Source organism: Callionymus lyra, chromosome 12, assembly GCF_982586985.1.
Source record: "Callionymus lyra chromosome 12, fCalLyr1.hap1.1, whole genome shotgun sequence".
Taxonomy (NCBI): domain Eukaryota; kingdom Metazoa; phylum Chordata; class Actinopteri; order Syngnathiformes; family Callionymidae; genus Callionymus; species Callionymus lyra.
In genome coordinates this window covers 18,397,316-18,418,421 of record NC_141829.1, presented here as the reverse complement: position 1 = coordinate 18,418,421, position 21,106 = coordinate 18,397,316, and the positions used below count along the sequence as shown (strand labels likewise).

At 36.6% G+C, this 21,106-nt stretch overlaps 1 protein-coding gene across 6 annotated transcripts in view; it reads right to left on the bottom strand.

Annotated features, from left to right (window-relative positions):
- Positions 1-20,858, bottom strand: part of myo1b (myosin IB) — a 75,039-nt gene extending 54,181 nt beyond the window's left edge. For all 6 annotated transcript variants that reach the window (XM_087804830.1, XM_087804834.1, XM_087804831.1 and 3 more), the window contains exons 1-3: positions 20,728-20,858; positions 9,584-9,730; positions 6,422-6,537 (exon numbers count right to left, since the gene is read on the bottom strand). In XM_087804830.1, coding sequence (XP_087660956.1) covers positions 6,422-6,537; positions 9,584-9,709 — 242 coding nt within the window. In that variant the 5' untranslated portion in view covers positions 9,710-9,730; positions 20,728-20,858. The remainder of the gene's footprint in view (positions 1-6,421; positions 6,538-9,583; positions 9,731-20,727) is intronic.
- Between the last annotated feature and the right edge of the window lie 248 nt (positions 20,859-21,106).

The following is a 21,106-nucleotide window of genomic DNA, read 5'->3' as shown; positions in this document are numbered from 1 at the left end:
CTTCAAATCTGCAGTGCTTTCTTCTAGAAAACACGCCTGCATAGAAATAAACCGTTTCGCCCGATTTAGCACAAATTTACTTGGAGTATCCTCAAAGAAGATCGGACCTCATGTGACCCAATCGGCCCCTTTAGGCAACGGTCTTGACTACTGACCATTCAGTGAACTCCCAACCACGAGATGGACTAATTCACAGATAAAAAGAGAACAAAGGACGTCTGTTGGTGGTTAATGTTGGTCTATTACAAAAATTACTTGAGGAGTTCAGTGAAGAAAAAAAGTTATACGCAAAACACCAACCTTTATACTACATTGTTGGCTTATAGAACATCAACATATATTCATGTTCTTGTTAATATTGTGACCTATAAAAATGCTTGTGTTTTAGATAAAACAATACAGATATAACAAATATACCAGGACTTCCAGTAAGAGTAAAACTAAAGTTAAATGGACGGTAATTCAGTGTTTACTGAACACAAATTAAAAATCAAATATTGCAATGATACTTCCTGTAAGACAATAAAGTAGGTAAACCTTTTTCAGACCATGACTTAGATTTTTTTTTATTTTGGCCCTTGTTTGATTGAATTTGAAACCCCTACATTTCATTCAGAGCAACAATTGTAAAAAAAAAAAAAAAATCCTACGGCATTAAGATGAACACTGACATAAAAAACAAATAAAAAAGGTTAATCTTGCAGTTTTAATGTATGGTTTCATGCGTTTAGGAAAAGATACGAAATATTGAGGAAAAAAGCCATTTTTAAATAGTTTCAAACTTAAGGCCCATGAACCACCAACTTTGGAGACTAAAAAAATGAATTAAATGGTAAATCAGGAGCATAAAAACATTAACAACATGAATATATGTTGATAACATATCCCTCAGAGATTACAATATTAAATCATTGCCTTTACAGTAATCGGTTTAGAGCACAAGAAGTTAAATATAGAAAAGTAAACACACTATAATAGACTTTAAATGTCCCATTCAGAATGATATTTCGCCAATTTTGTTCCTCTGAAAAAATCCAAATTCTTCAATCAGCTGACTCCATGTAAATGGTCACATGACACATGCACAAAATGAATGACAGCAGCAGTCGACGACAATAAGACTTCCATCTGTTTCTATATGTGATGAGCTGTCCTCTGCGCCGCTCAAACTTTAGCACTAAATAAAAACAAATGAGCATTACATCAGCCCAAGTCAAAAAACACAAACTCTAATTTAGCACCAATTATAGGCAACAAACCATAAACTTTACATTAATTAGTTTAACAACACTATAAAATGAGGTTGAAGCACACGCCAAAGGGAAAATGCACATTCTGCTCCACTTTAAATCGCCTAAACAAGACACATAAATGATGATGTATTTTCCACCTATGCTGCTCAAATCTGGGGGATCCAAGTGGAATCGGATGCGGAGGCGCCAATGTTCTAAATGAAAGAGTCAAGATTTTACATCAGTTTCAAAGTAAAATCTATAAAAATAAAACCTTATTTTAGAAAAAAAGAAAAAATACGAGCCGACGTTTATCCAGTGTTGTGCTCAACTGTGGCTTAGTCTAGGCTTGTAACTGTCGTATAACTTGTTACACACATTAGCGCTATATAACCACTAGAGAGTTCTGTCTCCATTCAAACAGCTCATGCTCCCATTATAGCAAAGCCCTTCCAGTAGTAATCAGAACATGATTTATTCTTGTAGATCCACTTCAAATTGGTACCAAATTATATCAAACATAACAGATGGATCACATCATTTAATGGACTATTTTTTGGACTATAAGGTGCACTCGGAATCCTTTTCTCAATAGTGACAGTGTGCCATACAAGTCCACTTACTGACCTTTTACCGATTACATGTGGTACACGACCCTTTTCAGTATCATCTTGACCTTTAAATTATATATTTTATTTGAGTATTGTTTTGATTGTTTAAGCGCTTTGTGACCCTGGTCTGGAAAAGCGCTATATAAATACAAATTACTTACTTACTTAGAAATCTGTTAAAATCTCGTTGAACTACAAAGCTGCAGTATTACTCCATGGTAGTATTACTCTTCGAGGTGTACTTCCACCAAGCAGCACTACATCTTGTCATTTACAAATAGTGTATAATTACAATAAACAACAATTCTTGTACTTGTCGTATCTTTTGAAGATCTTTCATAAGAGTGTGTGAGATGTCGCCGTCGATGGTCTCAAAAATGTCTTGTTAATCATTCTGTTAAACATTATTTTCAACCACAACTCAATGATTCAAATCATCTCATGTTAAAAGGAAACACGAAACCAGTATTTACCTTCCTAACTGTCTCCATGTGGGTGGTAAAAGTAGCTCACACATGCCTGTCATTGGTCCTCAGGTTCAATGAGCCCACCAGCCCGCCAACACAAACCTGAGTGCTCTTGTTCTGCCCACCTGTGTCCAAGTGCCCACTTCACTCTACCTACGTACACGATCTGGCCGGCAATTTATCAACGCCTACTTGGAACTCCAGAAGCGCATAATACAAAAACAACACTTTACTGCGTGTCACCTTTTCAAGTAGATGAGGATTAGAAGATTTGCCACTTTCTTTAACAATAAACCCACAGTTTCACGCTGTGGATAAATAACCTGATGTCTAAATTTAAAATCAAAATGACTGAAATATAGCAAATAAATACAACTAGAAAAGCACTAAAACAGTACATACCATTGCCAAGGATCTAATTTGACATTACCTTATAAATAAAACAATTTCTGTGATTAAAGAATTACTTTGAGCCCAATCTCGAAGATTACACATTTTGTCACCAAAAACCAGTTAAAACTGGATTTAAACTAGAAAGTGCATTTCCAGAAGAAAACGCAGTGTGAATGCCGATCCTGCTGTGCTGTGGAAGTAGTAGTGGAATTAGTAGTAAAAGTCGTAGAACATTAAAAGTAGTAGAATTAGTAGAAGAAGTAGTAGTGGAAGTATTAGTGGAATTAGTAGTTAAAGTAGAAGAAGTGAAATTAGTAGTAAAAGTAGAAGAAAAGTAAAAGTAATAGTAGAATTAGTAGTAATGTAGAAGTAATAGTAGTAGAAGTAGTGGTGGAAGTAGTAGTTAAAGTATAAGTAGTAGGTCAAAGTGGAAGGAGTTGAAGATTTTCCCCATTGAAATGAATGGGGTAGAAAAAGAAGAATAGAAGAAAGAGTGAAAGAGATAAAAGAGAACTAGAACATAGCCTGCATTTCGGAAACAAGGTGAATTGATAAAAGTTTGAATGATTCAAATCGGATAAAATTTGTGGGAGGAGGTCTAAAGCGTAGGTTAGAAGCAAACAGGATCTCAACTGTGTGACTGCTTCCCAGCATTCACACAATTAGTAGTTTGATTGCATACTTCATTATAAAAACTACCTATACAAGTCAACAAGGAAACTTTTCTAAATTGATGGAACCATGAACCACTGATAAAAATATCGAAATTAATCTCAAATGGACTGAATATTTCTTCAAAATGTACCCAACGTTGTGCCTTTAAAAACAACAAGTGAACGTCAGTAAATACCAACATTCTTCTAACCATTTTTAAAACCGGGTGTAAACGGAAGAGGCACCGAGAAGCCAAACACTGTGACAAAGCAAAAATTTCACAGTCATGCTGTCAAGAGGCCTCATGCCGCAGCTGAAATCCCCGACATATGTCTTACACTGGGGCCTCTTCGCTCCATTAGCCAGCCGTGGTACACCTTCTGCAGCCAAAAAGCTCCTGTGGCACCGAGTATTGACTGCTGTGAGCATTAGGGGTCTCAATACCTCATTAAACAACAGGGAAATATGATCCTACCCCCGGAGAGACCGTCCCCCCCAAAAAAAACAGACACTCAAATCTGGCTTGGCTGGAAGAGGAATAAATGGGTGACTTCAGGGCCATCTGTAATGCCGGCGTGCTGAGAAAAAAAGGCCATTAATTAGTTCATCTGAAAAAAAAAAAGCCTTGCCCAAGAGCGGAGGGGAGGAAAGTTTGCACCATAGGGAGTGTCGTTTAATTAATAGGTCCTTCATGTGGGCAGAGAAGTTTGGTACAGTAGCCATGGAATGAAAATGATTGATGATATACAGGACTGCTTGGAAAATAGGTGGTTGGTTTGGACGGTTACTTCACAGTACACAGAACATGGTACAACAAAGTACATTTACAGTTCATTTATAGGTTGGTTAGATGAAGGCCACATAAAAGGTTAAAGCTTAACGTGGCGGTCAACCGCTTTAAAACATGATTCAAAACTTATTCATCTTTTCTATCATTCTATTAATAGGAGAGCAAGAAAAAAGGATGTTGAAAGGTGATCGCTTCATACTACTAAACCAAATAAAAAGGGACAATCATCATAAGCTGAAACTTGTTTTCTTCTGCACCTGAATGGTGTTAAACGTTTCACATTACAAGTCGGTGAGAAAAGAAATTCAAAGGGCTGCTTTACAGACCTTCCTCCGGCATTGTGAGGGGCAGCCCACCCTCCAGTCAAACGTTTTATCGAAACCCATTTGAAGCTGCTGCTTTTATATTGCGTGACCGTCTAATGAGAGTCAACGGCAGGAAGTTGGAGGTTATTTGAGAACTCCTGCCGCTTCCCAAATTTAAGCCCGACTTTCAAACCTGTCAGTCAGCAAAGGCTTATGTAACTAAACAGTGAGACAAACATGGGAAATACAAATATTGTTTTTTTTTTAAATTGGAAATATGACTTTACAGAAGAGAAACCCAAAGTTTTTTCAGTAGTGCTTACAGTATACTAATATATAATAGAATATAATATATAATAATTTATATTCTGGAAGCATTCATAGTTAAGTTTAAATAGTCGATGTAAATACATATTTTAGATGTATAGATTAACTTTAAAAACTGTGGAGCTACTAGAGAGGCTGCCGTTCTCTTGCAGCGCCTTTTGACGAGTATATATATATTTCAAAGTTGTACATTTAAAGGCGTCTGTGTCAGATTGGGATTACCTTCTTCGTTAAACTAAATACTGAACATAAAAAAGAGCTCTGATAAAAGGCAATCTACAAAACCTCAGTCCAGATGGTTCAAACGACAGTTTAATGAGCAAAATATAGATGTTTCGAAACAATTGTGGACCGGCATCAGGGGTCTAAGGCTCAAGCCTATTAAAATAGTTTAATCTTCTTAAAGTCTAAGGTTTGGGGGTCATAATGGATGACCGAACCTTGTCATTTAGTCATTCTTCGCATGAGACAATTGGCTTGGATTTAACAAAGTGACTGAAAGCATATACTAGTTTAGCATCCAAATATATTAAAGTATACAAATAAAACGGCTTGAAAAATTGCTGCCTTGCATTTCGTATTAGAGTCATTAAAAGAGAGTCACAGAATCAAAGATTTGAATACTTGACTCAGTCTTGGCTAGTGATTCAATATATGAACAAACTATTATAAAGACAGTATCTATTGTTTCATTTAATTTTGGTATCAGATGGAAAGTATCTTGCAACTATTAACTATTAAACTTTTTAAATTGCTTCATATTGTAGTGATTAGGCCAGCATGTCATTTACTTGAACTTGAAAAAAACAACAACTTTATAGTCAGCCAAGAAGATCAGAGTTGACCCAAATTACCTGTCTTTTCAGATTTTAAATTATGTTTTTTTTTTTTAACAAACATCCCCTTATCCCAAATATCACCTTGACCCAGAGGAAACAACAGGGATAGAGCAAAAACATTTGTTTTCTTTCCTCTGGGTCACCTTGACCCTAAGATAACAAGGTGTTAAGATGAAAAAAACCTACATTCATATATGAAAATACTTTAAATTATTAATATGTGTTGATTTTATTACAGAGCTTCATTAGAAAATATAAAATATTTTATCCAGTTTATGTAAAACATCGTGACACTTCTAAGTCATACATTTAACCAGAAATGACTCCTGTTCCTGGACAAAAGAAAAGAGACACTTCAGAACCGTCACTGATTCCTTCTGTGGGGATTCAAGCCCAAGCGGAGGGGCAGCACAAACTAATCGACAGCTTTGTTTTAGCTTGGCAACCTCGCCGAGACTCATCCTTCATGCTGCCAACAGACAGATGGCAAGTGGAGTCGGGTACAAATCTGTCCATTCAAAGGGAACCCTTGTCATGGCCACTTTCTATTTCGGTCACTGGGTCATTTAAACTGGGAAAAGTTGGCAATCTGAGACGTCAATTTCGAGGATGGATATAACTGGTTCTAGGGTCGATTTGATTAAAACAATTCAGAGATTGGTTTAGCAGTTACGATGGAGAGCCTGGTAAACTGATTATTAAAGCAGACCCTACAGGAGCATTGCTGTGGTCTTGAAAAAAAAAAAACATAAAAAAATAATCCAAACTGTAGAATTCCTACCCTCGGAATTAAGTGAACTTACATGTGTGGACTGAGCTCATAGAAGTTCCTGTTTCGATACTCCTCCACCTTGTCTGGCGTGAAGATGGGAAGAGATCTGTATGGATTCATGGAGATGACCACGCTGCCAATGTAAGTCTGCAGGAAAATAACAACAATAGAATTTTATTACCATCAATACACAACACGCTGCTTCATTCTTAAGAATCAACGTCCTTATCTCACATCTTCGGTCTGAATAAAAATCCCTTATAAAACATTCAGAGCGTCGCTGTGGAACCGATGAGGCTTCAGATATTGCTGAACACAATCATAACAAGGCATAATCTTCATACTCCTACGCTGCAAACAGAGCAGGGGCTCGCAAACATCAACCTGGAACACTCGCTTTGCTGTCCGTGGTAATGGTCTGTTGCGTAACGCACTCTGACAGGAGTGGAGCATCGCCTTTTTTTTTCTTTTTTACCCGTGGCAACACTACATCCTCCCACAGGCCTGATCTTTTTCGTTGGGAGGCAGAATTTGAGCTTTTTAAAGTGCAGAGGACTGGTGGAGAGTCAGAGGGTGATTGTAATGTAAACAGTGTAGAAATGCGGACAGGTTTTCGGTAACGTGCTGCCAAGAGAACAAATTTACTCTGACAACTTAATAAAACTTTGTGTCTTTTGAATTTTAGGCTTAATATGATGAAATGATTTCCTCAACAATGTAGAAGACACTATTCAAAAAGTTGCTGAAGTGGATCTATGTAGCTGTGTGCAATGGAATTAAAGAAAACATCTTTTGACTTATGGTGAATTTAAAAAAACAACAACAAATAAATCAACATTTCTTCAAAACCCAAGACATAATATTATATAATGATGCAGTCATGTCGACTTCCATCTCCTGCTCTATTGCACAAGCATATTTTTTACAAATAGATATACATATAAACACAATTTTCTCTTGTTTAAAAAGGCCCTTCTCCACAGCGAATCACTTTGAAGAAGCCAATTCACTTTTCTGAAAATGTTCAAAGTTAGAAGTGTTTAAAATGTGTTGCTGGTCTAGAGTTCCTTCTCATCTTGTGTAGACTTTGAAGGCACTATGGCAGCTAAGAAGAGTAACCACAGCAACAGGCTCCTCTCCATGCACTGCAAAACGTTTTGAAACATCCCTTGTTCCTTCTGCCATAAGATGCTACAATAGAAGTTCCCCTCATGCTTTAGATGCAACTTTTGAATGGCAACTTTTACATCATTTATTTATGTCTCTTTATATTTTATGGATGTTTTTTTAAGATGGATGCGTTATTGCTGCTAGACAAAATAATTTCTTCTCTGGGGGACTCAATAAAATATCTATCACTCTCTATCATAAAATTCTTTCTAGACCTTTACAAGATTATTGCTTGTTATTTTAAAGAAAATATCCAGTATCAACTATAAAAAGGAAACACTTTTTCTTGACATTTTTATACAGTTTGTGTCCTAAAATGTATGTGGGAAAGCGAAAACTGGGGCCCGACTGCGGGAAGCTTAAGAAGTCCCCCGCAGCTGTCGGAATGTTCATCCTGTAATGCTAAAAACCACGGAGAGTACAGTAAACAGTGAGTCAGTATACTGCGCTACTTGAAGCCCTGCAACATAATTGAATCCACCAGGTTTGATACAATGACATACTTGTATATTATAACGAAAAATGGAGGCATTTGTACAAACGTAAAGTCATTTCAAGGTGTAGCGCTGCCGTCTGGGTAAACAGAGCCGGTTTTCTCATGATGCGAGCCGTGGAACGATGGCTTTGGGGTCATTTAGAGGAAAGGGAGCGAGTGGCCTACAAGTAAAACTCAAATGGAAAACGCTAGTTTATCTTGACACGTAACCACAGTAGTAGACCCGCTTTCATCATGTTTTCCTTGCAGCTCAAGAAATTGCTGTGCCATGGAAACCATTGCTATACGAGGTGACATCATCCCCCAGTGAGCCAGGACCAACCAAAAGCAGAGCTGTAATTATCCGGGCCGACATCTAGAGCGGCGAAAAACTGCAGAGGCAGCACATGCAAGAGGATGCTAATAACCTTAATGGCAGATATAAGGATGACGGCCAAACTACTAGAAGAATAAACATCCTCTTTCGAGAGCTCGTCGCCGCCACTCGGCATTTCACGCGTCGCTGGATAGACATCATTGACTTTGCTCTATGATGCGATTTATTGATTGGGTGGTTTTTGTGGCTTTGGCTTCCGTGCCACTTGCGATGCCTCGGCTGATGTTTTTTTTTAGTAAGGTTCCAGTTTTCTTTTAGTGGTGAATCATGAGCAAATCTGCAGCTTAGGACTATTTAAATTACTTTTATTTTGTAAGATAGTGATACGTTTGATTTTATTAGTTTAATATAATGCAGAAAGAGAACATTTTACTAGACAACAATGATTTTAAAAGTAGAAAGGTTAGTAGAAAGTAGTGACGGGTTTATGAGGCCACATGAGCTGCAGCTTTGAAAAGCCACTAGATGGCACTCTCAGTGGAAATGATATCAGGTTTAATTTCACAGATTATAAAGCAGAGTTCTCGTTGAAAATGAAGATGACGCTGTATCATGAGGCCTCATGAACCCATCACTAGTAAAAAGCTATCTTAAACTTTGTTATGTCAATACATACTTAATATAAAACCAAAACTATAATAAAGTTTTATCTATCTATCTATCTATCTATCTATCTATCTTTAGACGCAAGATAGCTCAGGCGGTACAGTGGTTAGCTAAGAGGTTGCGAGTTTAATCCTAGCTTGAGTTATGTTGATGTGTCCCTTGGCAAGACACTTAACCCAGATTGCTCTTGGTGTAGGGCTGGTCCGCTGCATTGCAGCCTACTCCCATCACTTTGCGTAGGCGTGAAAACATGAACAACCTACCAAATAAATGATATTACAAAAGCTAAAATAGTTATCGAATAGCGTTTGCAGATCACATTTAACTAATCCATGCCAATAGTCACAATTGTGATGAAGTAAAACAAGGGGTGTCTAGCTTGAATTAAACTATTGAGCATTCATTTATAAGGGGGATATATAGGACATTTAATCATTCCCATGGACTACAGTAGATAACCAGTATGTGTCTGCACCAACTTAGAAAAAGAAGAACTCAAGAACACAACATGTACTCTAGCCGAAAAATAAGAAATACCAACTTACATAGATCTCGTTGTGGTCAAAGCGTTTCTTCAGGTTCTCGAGGAAGGAGTCTTCAGAGAGGGGCTCGAGCAGGACCATGTCGCCGACCCCAATCATGTTGTCTAGAAGTGACGTTTTCACCTCCATCTTGGCTGCTGGTGTCCCCCCCTGCATGCCAACAACACAGGAAGAAAAAAAGAAATGTGGATGAAGCAGGTTTTGGGTCAAGAAAAACATAATAAATTGTCCCCTTGGAAGCAATTATTCCAATGTTTATCAGCCACCACTGACAAGGTCTTCTGTAACTTTCAAGTGGCAGTAAACAATCCTTTACATAGCCAAAGAAAACAAAACCCTACAGTGGACTTGTTTGCACAGCAGTGTTTGGACTCCAGGGGGGAGTTTTGATCTGCTCTTTTGCCATGTTCCCTCCAGGCATTTAAGAAAGTCGCATAGATAATTATATAACACAGAACTTTGCAATGACAGACTATAGTTAGAAAAAAAGTTAATCTTTCCCATATCTAGAAGTCTTTGGGATAAAAACCACCAGTTTTATCCAACTATATTGTATTTAAAAGCAAAAGCAAATACAGCACCTCAGTGCAAATGCACCTGGACAAAGACAGTGCTAAGGGTGGCAGTTTCGGGGCCAACGTTAGCATCAATCGCTTTTAGGACAGTAATCCAATTGCTATTGGGATGGAGATAAAAGAGGCGCCCGGCATACATTCATGGCCTTAATACAGGGCTTTGCAGAATAAAAAGGAAGAAATGTCTCCTGTTGTGACAGCCCATACACACCGGGCCAACAAATGAGGCCATCCAGCCAACAACTCCACCGCACTACCACTCCAGTTTAGCATGATAGCCACAGGCTGGCACACCATAGCGTCCAAAATTCAAATAAGGACGTGAATTGCATGCCATTATTTTTTTTTTTACTGTAATACTTTGCATGATGCTCAAAATAACAATGACCTAGCAGAGTCAGAAATGTGACATATACATAAAAACAAATACATTCTTGATAAGGAAGAAAGTGGCCACACACACACAAGAAAAACTATCTGTAAGAAATGCAATTATACTTGAAAAACTGTACATGAATTAAAAAAATAAAAACACGAAAGCAACATTTTTAAATATAAAAGGTACGTGGAGTGAGATTGACAAGTATTTAAAAGCAACAACAATAATATCCTTCATTGTATCAGAGAATAAATATTGAACATTCTATACTGTTGTGTTTTCAAACCCCATTTTATTGTTCGGCTGAACAGAAAATATGCAGCTTATTAACCTTCCCTGGAAACTTTTTGTATTTATTTTACTAGCACAAAATGAATACTTAATATATGCAAAGCGACTCAAGCGCAGCAAACAAATCCACATTTACATCACATGAATGTTTTGAAATTCATTTTCCTTTCCACCGATATGGATATTATACATATAATTAAAACAATTATAATAAACTATGTAGAATAAAAAGTCGTAAATGGATACACGTTATTTAAATGAAGAAAAAAACTAAGAAGTTGTTTTTTGTAGTCAATTGTAAAAATAAATAACCCAATAGAAAGTACTTCATTACCATTATCAATAACTCAACCATACAACATGGTGGGTTTCTTTTAAATAATTTAATATTAAGGGAAACTTATAACGGACTAAAAAAACGATTGCAAAATCTGCAGTGTATCTGCATCGATATTTTTCTCAACCACCCCTTATACTCTAAACCTCCGTTTTTCCTTCGACTACAAACTAAATGAACTAGAAAAGATTCCTAAAGTCTGAGCTTGTAACAGGGAAACATTGCCAGCTGGAGCATTAAATGATTTGTTCGGGGGCTGCCATAATCAATCGTGGAAAAAGCAATAACTATGAAGTCATTACAAACCCTGCATGAGAGCGGGACCTGTAAACAAACACAACACGGTGAAGCGGCGTAAACAAGCGTGCCATCGAACGTCATCCATCTGATGGCGAAAACCTTCTAACACCGTCTTAAAAAAATAACTGGAAATCGTTTCACACATTATTCACGTGGTCAGCGTGATGCCCCTGAACTCCTCCACTGGTAACCCACTACCCTACATTTGGAGGTAGCGTCCCGACAGACAGCTTCTAAATCCCATTAATAAGCGTTGCTTCCTGCTGCTAACTGTTGACTCCAACGATTGAGAAAAACCTGACAGCCTTGATTAAACCGCGAGGATTATCTTCACTGCCGAGTGAAGGAGGGATAAACAAGACAGAATATTACGTAAAAAAAAAGTTCACATAAAGGTCATTCAATTATAAAAAAAAACCCTGTCTTTCTAAGATCGTATATACCAGCATGAACATTCAAGTCATCTCAATATTCAAACAATCAGGACCACAGTTTGAGATTTTCTCACAGGGAAAGTGGATGAAAGAGTCGCTGCTTTATCAATCTTTCTGATGCATTTTTCACGGAAGAGATTGGTGAAATCTCTCTGATGCATGTTTTGGCGGTAAGCAGAGGTTTAGCTGGCATTAATCTCAAAAAAAAAGAAAAAAAAGGGAACAAATACACTCTTATCGGGTGTACTTTACCTTACATCATTTCTGGTACAGGATATTTTGTGACCTCCGTGTCAGAGACTGTGACCTGAACCATTTCCATCCGTGGAGATTGTATTCTTTTGTCACTTACAAAGCAGTCTTAGTTCATGGCAGACTTACTGAATAAAGTGACTCCTATGGATCCGACATTTTGCTTTTAAACAATATATAACCAACCAATTTATATCAGAAATACTAGAGAAATGTTTACTTTTTTTCCACCGACACTGACCTAGATATTGCTTCAGAGCAGGCAGTCGGAGACACCATTAAATGTTCATGCATTATTTACAGGCACTAGACTGTGGTTACTTGCACTTCTGTGTCTAAAGCTCACATTTATTCTCCAACCTCACAAGGTCAAATGTCAAGCATCTAGCAGAGTATCAATAGAGCAACCAATTTAATGACATTTTCAAAATAAAAACATCTGAAGGCCACATGGAACGATAAAATTAAAGAAATGTTTTTAAAAGAGGATTAGTCAGTGAGTGCCATGATCCCTTTTTAAATATTAAGACTTCAATAAAGAAGCCCAAATCCTGTCAAGTGTAAACACCATTGTGAATTATTCAGAAAGTCTCATAGAAAAGCTAATTTAAAAAGAAATCTTAAATAGGAAAAATGTCAGATAGAAATCCCATCTCCTGACCATATAGTCGATTTGGACATTTACATTTTTTTGGGGGCGTCCCGTAAACTCTCAGCCACTGTTCAAAACTGCACTTTGTCATCCTTTGCACTTTGTTCTTGCTTTCATGACTAGAAACCCAATTTCCAGAAAGAAGATCTCCAGAAAGATTAATAAAGTCCATCTAATCTAAATGTCAAGTTAAACATAAATTGTAACCTGCCTTTGAATAGTTTTGAGATTTTGTAGTTTGCATTTTTATCATTGGTTCATCTTTATAGAAATTCATATGACAGAAAAGATGGCCACATTTTTTGTGATAGAGACCTAGGGTGGGATACCGAACTTCGGTTCTTTTGTGGGTCCAACCTAAAATTATTTGGTAATTCAGAGTAAAAAAAATTCAATTGAATCATTTTGCTTGGATATTTTACGTGGATTAAAGATAGATTTAAATTGCTTAGTAAATTAAACCTGTCATTAAAGATCAAGTTTGAAAAACACCTTTGACATATTTTGCAATTTTGAGAAATCTTTAAAGTTGAAAAATTCAACTCAATATTTATAATATTTTGCTTTTCGTTACAATTGATCTTAAAATTTAAAAAAAAATGATACAATTGATGAAAGGAAATAATCGTTCAGCAAGTGTTATTGAAGTGATCGTTATCGGTTTTGATACATTTATCGTCCAAAACAAAGCCCTACAGAGGTGTGGGGCTCACTTAACCGTTGCCAAACTTTGCACATCGCTAGCTTTTCAGAAAAAAACGAAATTTATTTGTTTAAAAGTAACTTTGATAACCTTAACAAACACCAATAAACGCCTACGATCTACAGCTTCGATCATTCTTCCTGGGGCCCGTTCCATGTTTTTAGACTTACAATTCCTCTGAGGAACAATAATTGATGGAGAAATATACCAGGAAGATTGAAAGTCCCTGCGAAGTAAATCCTCCCCTCATCAGGTCGACCTTCTCGCCGCCGGCGTGTCACAATATCACGGCCCGCCGGCAAAATGATGGAGATTAAAACGCTTCTTAGTGGGACGGGCCGGCGGGGTTGATGGGTCTGAGCCAAAGAGCGGGACTGGACATGGAGCTTTACGGGAGCAGAGGTCAATCTGCTGCACAGAAACATAATCTGGAAGTCCTCGTCATCAATCCGACATCAGCGAGAGTGAGCGAAATAACCATCGCAGACGCTCGCTCATAAGAAAAACATCAATATTACGTTCAATGTTGTCATTAGTCTCACTTTAAATAACTTTAAACCTACACTGCGGTGAGGCTGTTGCGTGCTAGACAGGCTTTAAAAACCCCTTCAGACAGCCGGGCCCGGTTAAATATTAACCGGTTGTCCAAACAAACATCGCAATATATTTACTATTCGACGCAAACTGCCGCGAGTCTGCATTTGCAAAACATGAGCTCACAATGGTAGAATGACAAAAGCGAAAGGAGCAAACATGCGCAGCAGTAATTAATTCGCAGGAAGATAAAAGCGTGATTGAAGAGAGGAGCAGGTGACTGACGGGGACAATAGTCTGACGCCGTTTAGTAAACATCGCTGGGATCCACCGAGAGAGGAAGGAGAATAATATTACTCGTCTACTGTCTGTGCTATTGTGGCAAGTCAAATAGCCTCGGGTGGGAACTTTGAAGGATTGTTTGTGCAGGATTAATCAAATGTGATTATGACATACATGCTCACGCAAGTGGAAATACGAAGATACGAAATTAAATGAATGATTGGTTATCGTAGTGTAGGCAAATATCTAAAACTTTTCTTCCGGGATACAAAGTTGTCAACAATCCAAATGTGACATTTAATATTAAATTATAACCCAGGCATAATGATAATGAGAAAGAATGATCATGTATAAATTGTATTTATTATTAATTTGCATTTTCACATAACACTTCCCTCCTTTTTGTGTGTAATTTTTTGTGTATATATTAACCCTCAAAACATTTATTTTCAAGTTAATTGAAAAAATGTATCTATAAAAGAATAAAATTGCAGCTTATTTAGCTTAATAAATGTCATGGCCAAATGACGCATGTCCTTTTTTTTTTTAGGGATCTTTTCGTCTATCTTTTTGATTGATGGCCCCCATCAACAACCACAGAATTTAATGTGGCCCTTGAATAATTTGTATTGCCCACCCCTCTAAAATTAACAATTACACCAAAAGGATAACATAGTCCTGAACTTAATGTTTTTTTTAAGAACTAGGAGGACGGGGTGGTATCGGCGTATCTGACGATACGATACGCATCACGATACAGGGTCAACAATATTTCATATTGAGATACTGGAGTAATAAGGATATATTTGTAATATTGTCCGAGTACTTAACTCTGGTGTTGCAATATTTACAGACCACATGTCTTTTGACAAAGTCGTAGCTGCTTTCCTTTGTTTTGAAACAAAACATGTCCAAACGGCAGCTTTGAAAGCTGCTGGAGTCGACTGTATCCTCTTGTCCTCAGTCATCACCAGGATCTTGAGCATTTTTATCGTTACTTAATGACCGCTAGAAACTGGGGGCAGGATGTTTAATTGCAACACAAAATAATAATGTAAATACAATATATATATATATATATATATATATATATACACACACACATACACATTTTACACAAAACTTATTGAAATATAAACTGGAAAATTACCAAGATAAAAATAAAATATGATACAGTTTATCGGTACAGTATCGTGAAAAAGAATCGATATTTGCTCACAAGCCTATTTGGAATGTAACACCAGCAAAGGGGCGTCCATTATACTTTAAATACATGTCAAATGTTTGCAATAATTAAGCCGTCTGGAATATATAGATTTCATCAAAAGTACTCAATGATGAAGTTCATCTTGTACAGACGTACTTGGACGACTTCACTGTTTTCGGTGCATTTTACATTCAAACGGAAGCTCAATGTGTTCCACATATAAAACTGTAAATTCAGAACAAAAGCAACATGGTACAAGTTGTCAGAAAATCCAGAGGCATAAAAATGACTAATGCGTCCTTATGATTCACTCTTTTGTACGACTGCGCCCACACCATCATTTTCTATAGAGCAAAAACAAAACTCTCTACAGACTTTCAAGACAAAAACAGGCGAACGCTATTCATCAAATATTAGTCGATAAACTCCCCCTTTAATCTCTATATTTTCATCAACGTACGACAAAGCGATGCCTGGTGTTTCTCAAATTTAAGGAGCCATTAAAAAGGGGCTAAATTACAATTCAATGAACATGGGGTTCCGCTCTCATCGTACGTACATTTACGGTTCTGATGAATACGTCGCAGAAACCCTCAGACAGCTCTGCATTAGCAGGATCAACACAGTCTGCACGACAGGCTACCAAACACTTAGTCTGGCTTGGCTTCACACAAAGTGAATGGAAGCAGCAGCTGTCCTGGACTTAAAGCAACAATGATCCCCAAGCAAACGTACAGCAATATTACAGCGCCACAGGAAGAGGAAGCGCGCCGAGACCGAGCAATTAGATCCGAGGAGTTCGCAGGCAAACGACACGAGAGGAAACTCATCTGTGGGGGGAAAGTTACACGTCGTGTCGTTTAAACTCTGTGGATGAACTTTTCTTGAGAACCTTTAGATGGTCTTCTGCATGAAAAAGAACATGCAAGTCATAAAACTACAAGATAAAAGTAGGGTACATGACTTTTAAATCGGAATTTCCAAGATTAATTTGATTTACGTCGCCATCATAAAGGGTCTTGGTTGGTTTTGGGGAGGAGCATGTGGTCTTCATTGAAGCGACCTAACACCAGCCACACGCCTCACTTGACTAAGCTGCACACAGAGATAAGGACAAATTGTTTTCTCTATGGCCAGGGCTGAAGGACTCTGGTCCCTTTAACACACACGACCACAACTCCCTGGTTTCTACGGACGCTGGAAGTCAATGAGAAAGAAAAAACAAAGTATTAAAAGCACTAAACTATACTTTTATTTTTCACATGGATATAACAACTAACATGCATGTTATACAATGACAGATTGCAATGAGAGTATTTACTGTAAATCAACTGTATAGTGTTTTGAGATAACTTTGTTATGATAAGACACTTTAAATAAAATTGAATTAAATCTGTTTTTGTAGCCAAAGTTTTGAAAATCACTTTGTTTTTGTTTTTCTAGAAAACTTTGCAACTTGTATAAGAAATAAATGAAAGTTGGATCTGGATTTTGCAAGCGTTTTTAAAGGGAATTGTTATTCACTTAGAAGGTTCTCAAAAGTACCAAAACTCAAAACAGTATAGTTCCAAATACGATACCCATTTAACATCGAGTATCACGGTTATGGTTATACATGTTAAGCATAGACAAGGAATGAACACATAAGTTATTTAAGTTTAAGTAAAATACACCCTCAAAATATTGTTCCAATCATTTTTATTTCACTACATCACACCCAAAACTTCCTATCATAGTTAGAGTTTCTTTTTGCACAACTTTTTTATCATTATGCATATTTAACATGGTATTTTGCTCACTGTTCCATTATTTGTGCATTTTTTGTGTTAATAAAAACATTTGTTTTAAACGAAATGTCTTTTTTTCTTAACTAGTAATATTGAAAAGGGCATCGAGTACCCAATATTTGCTAAGTAATTTTATCGAGTGGAAAAATAGTACTTTCGAGTCAATCCTATTCACAGATTTAGGAAAATGAGAGAGAGAATCCGAACACATCACAAAAAACACCAACTTAATAACAAATTAATACATCATTGTTTTAAGGTCCCGAGGGACGACTATGTGGAGATTTTAAGACTCTGGAATGTTTTCTTTATTTGATTGCGTTGTGTTTTTTTTATAAAGCAATATGGCGGAGGTATGCTGTGGTTTTCTCATTATAAAAAAAACACACAGGGGACCACTTCACCAAATCAAGAGAACATTTTCCACTAACATTTAAGACGTCTATTTTAAAAATGTCACTCTTCGAGTTGCAGAAACAAAAGGTGAGTCATGTTCAGGAAAGCATTTATTAACGACTTATTGCAATTACAACCAGCACAACTTTATACAAATTATACAGTTAATGGTTAAACAAACTTAGAATAGAAAGAAACTTCAATAAATGTGACTCCAGTTTGGACCATTTTTTTTTGCTTAACCTCTGTGTTGCCTTTAATTTTCCAACATTTTTTTTTAATTCTGGGGAATAAGATGCTAAAAACTGATTTATCTTATCAAAGCCATTTAAGTAGCACGTGTAGAGTAATCAAAACACAAGCTGAAAAACATATCGATTTCGGATCAACTATTAAAAGTTCACAGCGTGAGGTCAATCACGACAGAGGGCCGGTCATTGGTCGCCAGGATGTGGCCGAAAATAACCAATCGGGAAGCTTCTCCATCACGAAACGCTTCTTTTAGACCAAAGTACGACTGCTTTACAAACCATTTGGAGTGCAAGCCACACATATTTACTTTCTAAAAGTTACATCATTTTTTGTTTGACCATGGAGCACCGGGTTTTACATTATAAACTAAGGGCAAGAAAAACAACACCTTTGTCAGAAACATATCTGATGTACATAAGGATAGTTTAGGTGGCTTTTAAATCAACATATCATATATTTTAAAGCTAGTTACTGAGATTTTCTTCATGTTTAACTATTGAGAAAACAATATTTAGATCGGCTCCATAAATAAAGTCTATCCATCTATTAAAAAGAGACCTTGAATGGTAGCAGCGAGAAAGAAACTATAAAAAGAAAAGGTTTGAACTTAATCATTATTATCCACAAATTTTAAAGCCACACAGTGACCTTCAGTCAGTGGATCCATCTTTTAAGCCGAGATTGATCCCTCGTCTCTGAGCAACATCGACCCATCATCCCCCACTTCTGCTTCACGAATACCAAGTTTAAAAGAAAGTAAGAAATGTGTGCACGTATGAAGGGAGGTTTGGGTTTTATTCAATCAAAGGAAAAGTAAGTCCATAATACTACTTATGATAAAAGAAAACCTTTTTCTTTTTTTTTCAATCAATGAAAAGGGTTTGAGTGCAAAGAATATAAAGTTGAGACTCAAAAACATGCATTTGAAACCCTTTTTTAAAATTAAAATCAATCTCTCCAAAAAGTAGCTTCAATAAAAATGTAGGATAAAGTTAACAAAAAGGGCTTGGTATTGACATTTGGTACTTTAGTGGAATCAACCAAAAGTTACAAAGTTCAAAGAGTTCAAAAATGGATCATGTTTGAATAGTTTGTAAGAAAAACTTGATTTGTTTTGATTTATCACTTAATAGCAAGTGTTCTTTAGCAGTAGAAATAGTTTGATTATTAAGAAAACTGATTTAGTGGAGATTATACCCAACGTTGAAAAATTAAACCCAAGATTGTACCATGTAGTATTGATCCAACAAAATTGGTATCGAAAAAAGTATCTGTATTGATCATTTCGATCGGTATATAAAGTGTTGTATTTGTTTGTTATTGAACTTTTTCTTTTTTTTTTAGAACTGAAAAAAAGTTTGTAATATAAACTAAAAAGTGCTGGGTATCGAGCCTTGGTGCTTTTGTGGCACTGACCGAAAATACTTTGGTAGTACCAGAGTTTCAAAACCCATTTAGTCTTTCAGTGTGTAACCCAAACAAGATCAAAACGTGATACTTTGTTGATATTTTTGAAGAAAACTGACAACGAAAGTAAGTAAGTAAGTCATTTCCATTTGTATAGCGCTTTTTCAGACCAGGGTCACAAAGCGCTTAAACAATCAAAACAATAATCAATAAAGTATATACTTTAAAGATCAAGATAACACTGATAACACAACAGGAGTTCCAGAAAAATCAAGGAAAAGCCTGAACAAATAAAATCATCTTAAGATGTTTCTTAAAGTTTGTTTTTGCAATAGAAATTATTTGACTTTTACCATGAAGTATTGATCCGACAAAATTGGTAGACTTTTTCTTTTTTTTTTAAAGAACTGAAAAAAGTTTGAAATATAAACTAAAAAGGGATGGGTATCGAGCCTTGGTGCCTTTGTGGCACTGACCGAAAATACTTTGGTAGTACCAAGTATCAAAACACGTTTCATCTTTCAGTGTGTAACCCACACAAGATCAAAACGTGACACTTTGTTGATATTTTTGAAGAAAACTGACAACGAAAGTAAGTAAGTAAGTCATTTCCATTTGGAAAGCGCTTTTCCAGACCAGGGTCACAAAGCGCTTAAACAATCAAAACAATAATCAATAAAGTATGTACTTTAAAGGTCAAGATAAAAATGATAACACGACAGGAGTTCCAGATCCAAATCAAGTAAAAGCCTGAACAAATAAAAACATCTTAAGATGTTTCTTAAAGTTTGTTTTTGTAATAGAAATTATTTGACTCGTACCATGAAGTATTGATAGTATAAAATGGTATTGAAAAATAAAGTATTGTTCAGGAACCAATATCGAAACATGTTTAAAAATAATAACAACAACAATACATTTGAAGTATTGAATAAAGTTTGTTTTTAAGCCTTTTTTTAAAAAAAAATTTCAAAAGAAAATAAAAAGTTGTTATTCATTGAATAACAAAAGACACAAATCTACTAAAAACGATTAGTATTCTAAGCGTGACTAAGTTGAAGTTCTTGCGATGACACATCTGCCACTGTTCTCCCGCAGATACAAAGAGACTTAAACGCCACAGATGGAGGCAATTAGAGACTCTTTTTTTTCTTCTTCTTTATTGAATCGGCGTTTAGATATGACGTGGACGCCAACGAAAAACGACTCACAATTAAACGTCTGCTCCCGAATACACAAAAGAACAAACAAAAAAAAACATAACTCGGAATGAATGAGCCGCAAGGAGGGGAGGGGAGAGTCCGTGAACGCAACTTGTTTCAATAAAAGTTAACTTAAAAGCTTCTCCGTCAAACTCACCTCGTTTATCCCTGGAACTGAAAGTTTCTCCCTCGTAAGAAAAAGAAAAAGGTAGATTCCAAAGATGCGTGCGTGAGTCTGGACGTGGCTCTGGACACTTTTTGAATGGAGCTGGAGATGGACTTGAGAGAGAGAGAGTATCCGCCCGGAGCAGGGAGTGTCCAGAGCGGCGTCTGTGTGGGCCGAGCAGCGTCCCCTAATCACCTCCAGCGTGCTGCGTTCACGGGTCGTCGGAAACGGGCGAGACAGCGGTGATTGAACAAAAAAACAACAAAAAAAATAAAAATAAATGCTTTGAGGGAAATAACAGGGATCATCAACACTTTTTAAAAAGTAAACAACAAATAAAAAAATAAACTTATTTTATAACTCACATTTA